Source organism: Propithecus coquereli, unplaced genomic scaffold (genome assembly GCF_000956105.1).
Source record: "Propithecus coquereli isolate 6110/MARCELLA unplaced genomic scaffold, Pcoq_1.0 Scaffold85, whole genome shotgun sequence".
Lineage (NCBI taxonomy): Eukaryota > Metazoa > Chordata > Mammalia > Primates > Indriidae > Propithecus > Propithecus coquereli.
The window spans coordinates 33,671-35,060 of record NW_012154729.1 but is presented as its reverse complement, the minus strand read 5'-3'; the positions used below and the strand labels follow the sequence as shown (position 1 = coordinate 35,060).

At 39.0% G+C, this 1,390-nt stretch overlaps 1 protein-coding gene across 1 annotated transcript in view; it reads right to left on the bottom strand.

Moving 5' to 3' along the window:
- SLC5A8 (solute carrier family 5 (sodium/monocarboxylate cotransporter), member 8) overlaps positions 1 to 1,390 on the bottom strand; it is a 54,897-nt gene that overhangs the window by 35,520 nt on the left and 17,987 nt on the right. The window contains exon 3 of the mRNA XM_012663982.1: positions 520 to 674. Coding sequence (XP_012519436.1) covers positions 520 to 674 — 155 coding nt within the window. The remainder of the gene's footprint in view (positions 1 to 519; positions 675 to 1,390) is intronic.

The window sequence follows — 1,390 nt, the reverse complement described above, 5'->3', positions numbered from 1 at the left end:
ACATGTATGTATATAACATACACATACATATGATTATACTACACAATCATAATAAACTATATTAATACACTATATATTGTCAGGGCAATATCAAAAGAGAAACTCTCAGGGCTGATTAAAACAAATAATTGTCAAAATGGAATCAATGTTTTCTAGTGTCTGTCTCCTAAAAGGCTTCCTTTTCTTATGTTTCCACTTCCCTTATCATCCTGCCTTAACTTTCAACCTATTCTGGACTTTCATATCTGGAAGAAAATACTCTTTTGCCATAAACCCCTTCTCAAGAAGAAGCATCATCCTAAGTACCATGTAACTAAGTACCACTTGTCTGTTTCAACCCCTTAAAGAGCACATGGAAAACCCTACACATTTATTCTCCAGCTTCAGTTTGCTATGCCACATCCTTAGTGGTTTTGTTGGTTTGTTTTCGAATGTAAACTTTCTATTTCAATAAAGAAATTATTTTTAAGAGAAAACAAAAGATACGTTCTATTAACCAAGAGGTAAATAGCAACTTACTTCCAGAAGTTTAATCTTCCGCCGTTATAGGCATCACTTAAAATAACGTTGATTCCACCTTGAACCACCACAGCCCGTATAATCACAGTTGCAAATCCAGCCACCATGATCCCAACTTGAAAAACATCCGTCCAGATAACTGCTTTAAGACCACCCTTGGAGGGGAAAGTGTATTAGGATTAATGCTTCTATCAGATGTTATTAAGCATCCACACACTTACACACCATGCTAGACAAAAATGATGAAAACGTGCAACTTAGCCAAGAGGTGCACTCAAGGGAGATGGTCAGGTTGGGAGAAACTTCACTGAGAAAAAGATATTTAAGCCAAGCCTTCAAACATAAGCAGAGGCAAAGATGGAAGATCCTCCCAGCAGAGAAAACACCATGGGCAAACACAGAGGGGGGTTAAACTATATGGCATGTTGAAAGTGGCCAGAAATGTATTTTGGAATGAAGTGGAGTGGTGTGGGGAGATTGCTGGGAAGAAAACTCAGAGTCAGACTGCAAGTCAATATTATTAAATTTACCCTACAGACAGGGCTGATATTTAATCAGTATGCATCCACATGGTCATACCAGTTGTTGAAAAAGTAAAATTGTTTTATACTAGCCACTGCCACAAACTTCCCGAGTGTTCCCCTCCAGTCCCTATGACCTGAGCTGAAGCAGCCCCTGCCTAAAGACCCTGTCTTCTACAAGATCAGCAAATAAAGGGTTAAAATCTGGACTATCAGAGATCCCATTAGCTGTGCATCCCTGCTAAGGACCAGCATGCCTGATAATATTAGTGCCATGCCATACTGGTTGTTACGTATTTTGTCACCGCTGCCTATAAACAATGGAAAGTTATCACAGGTTTTTAAGCTGA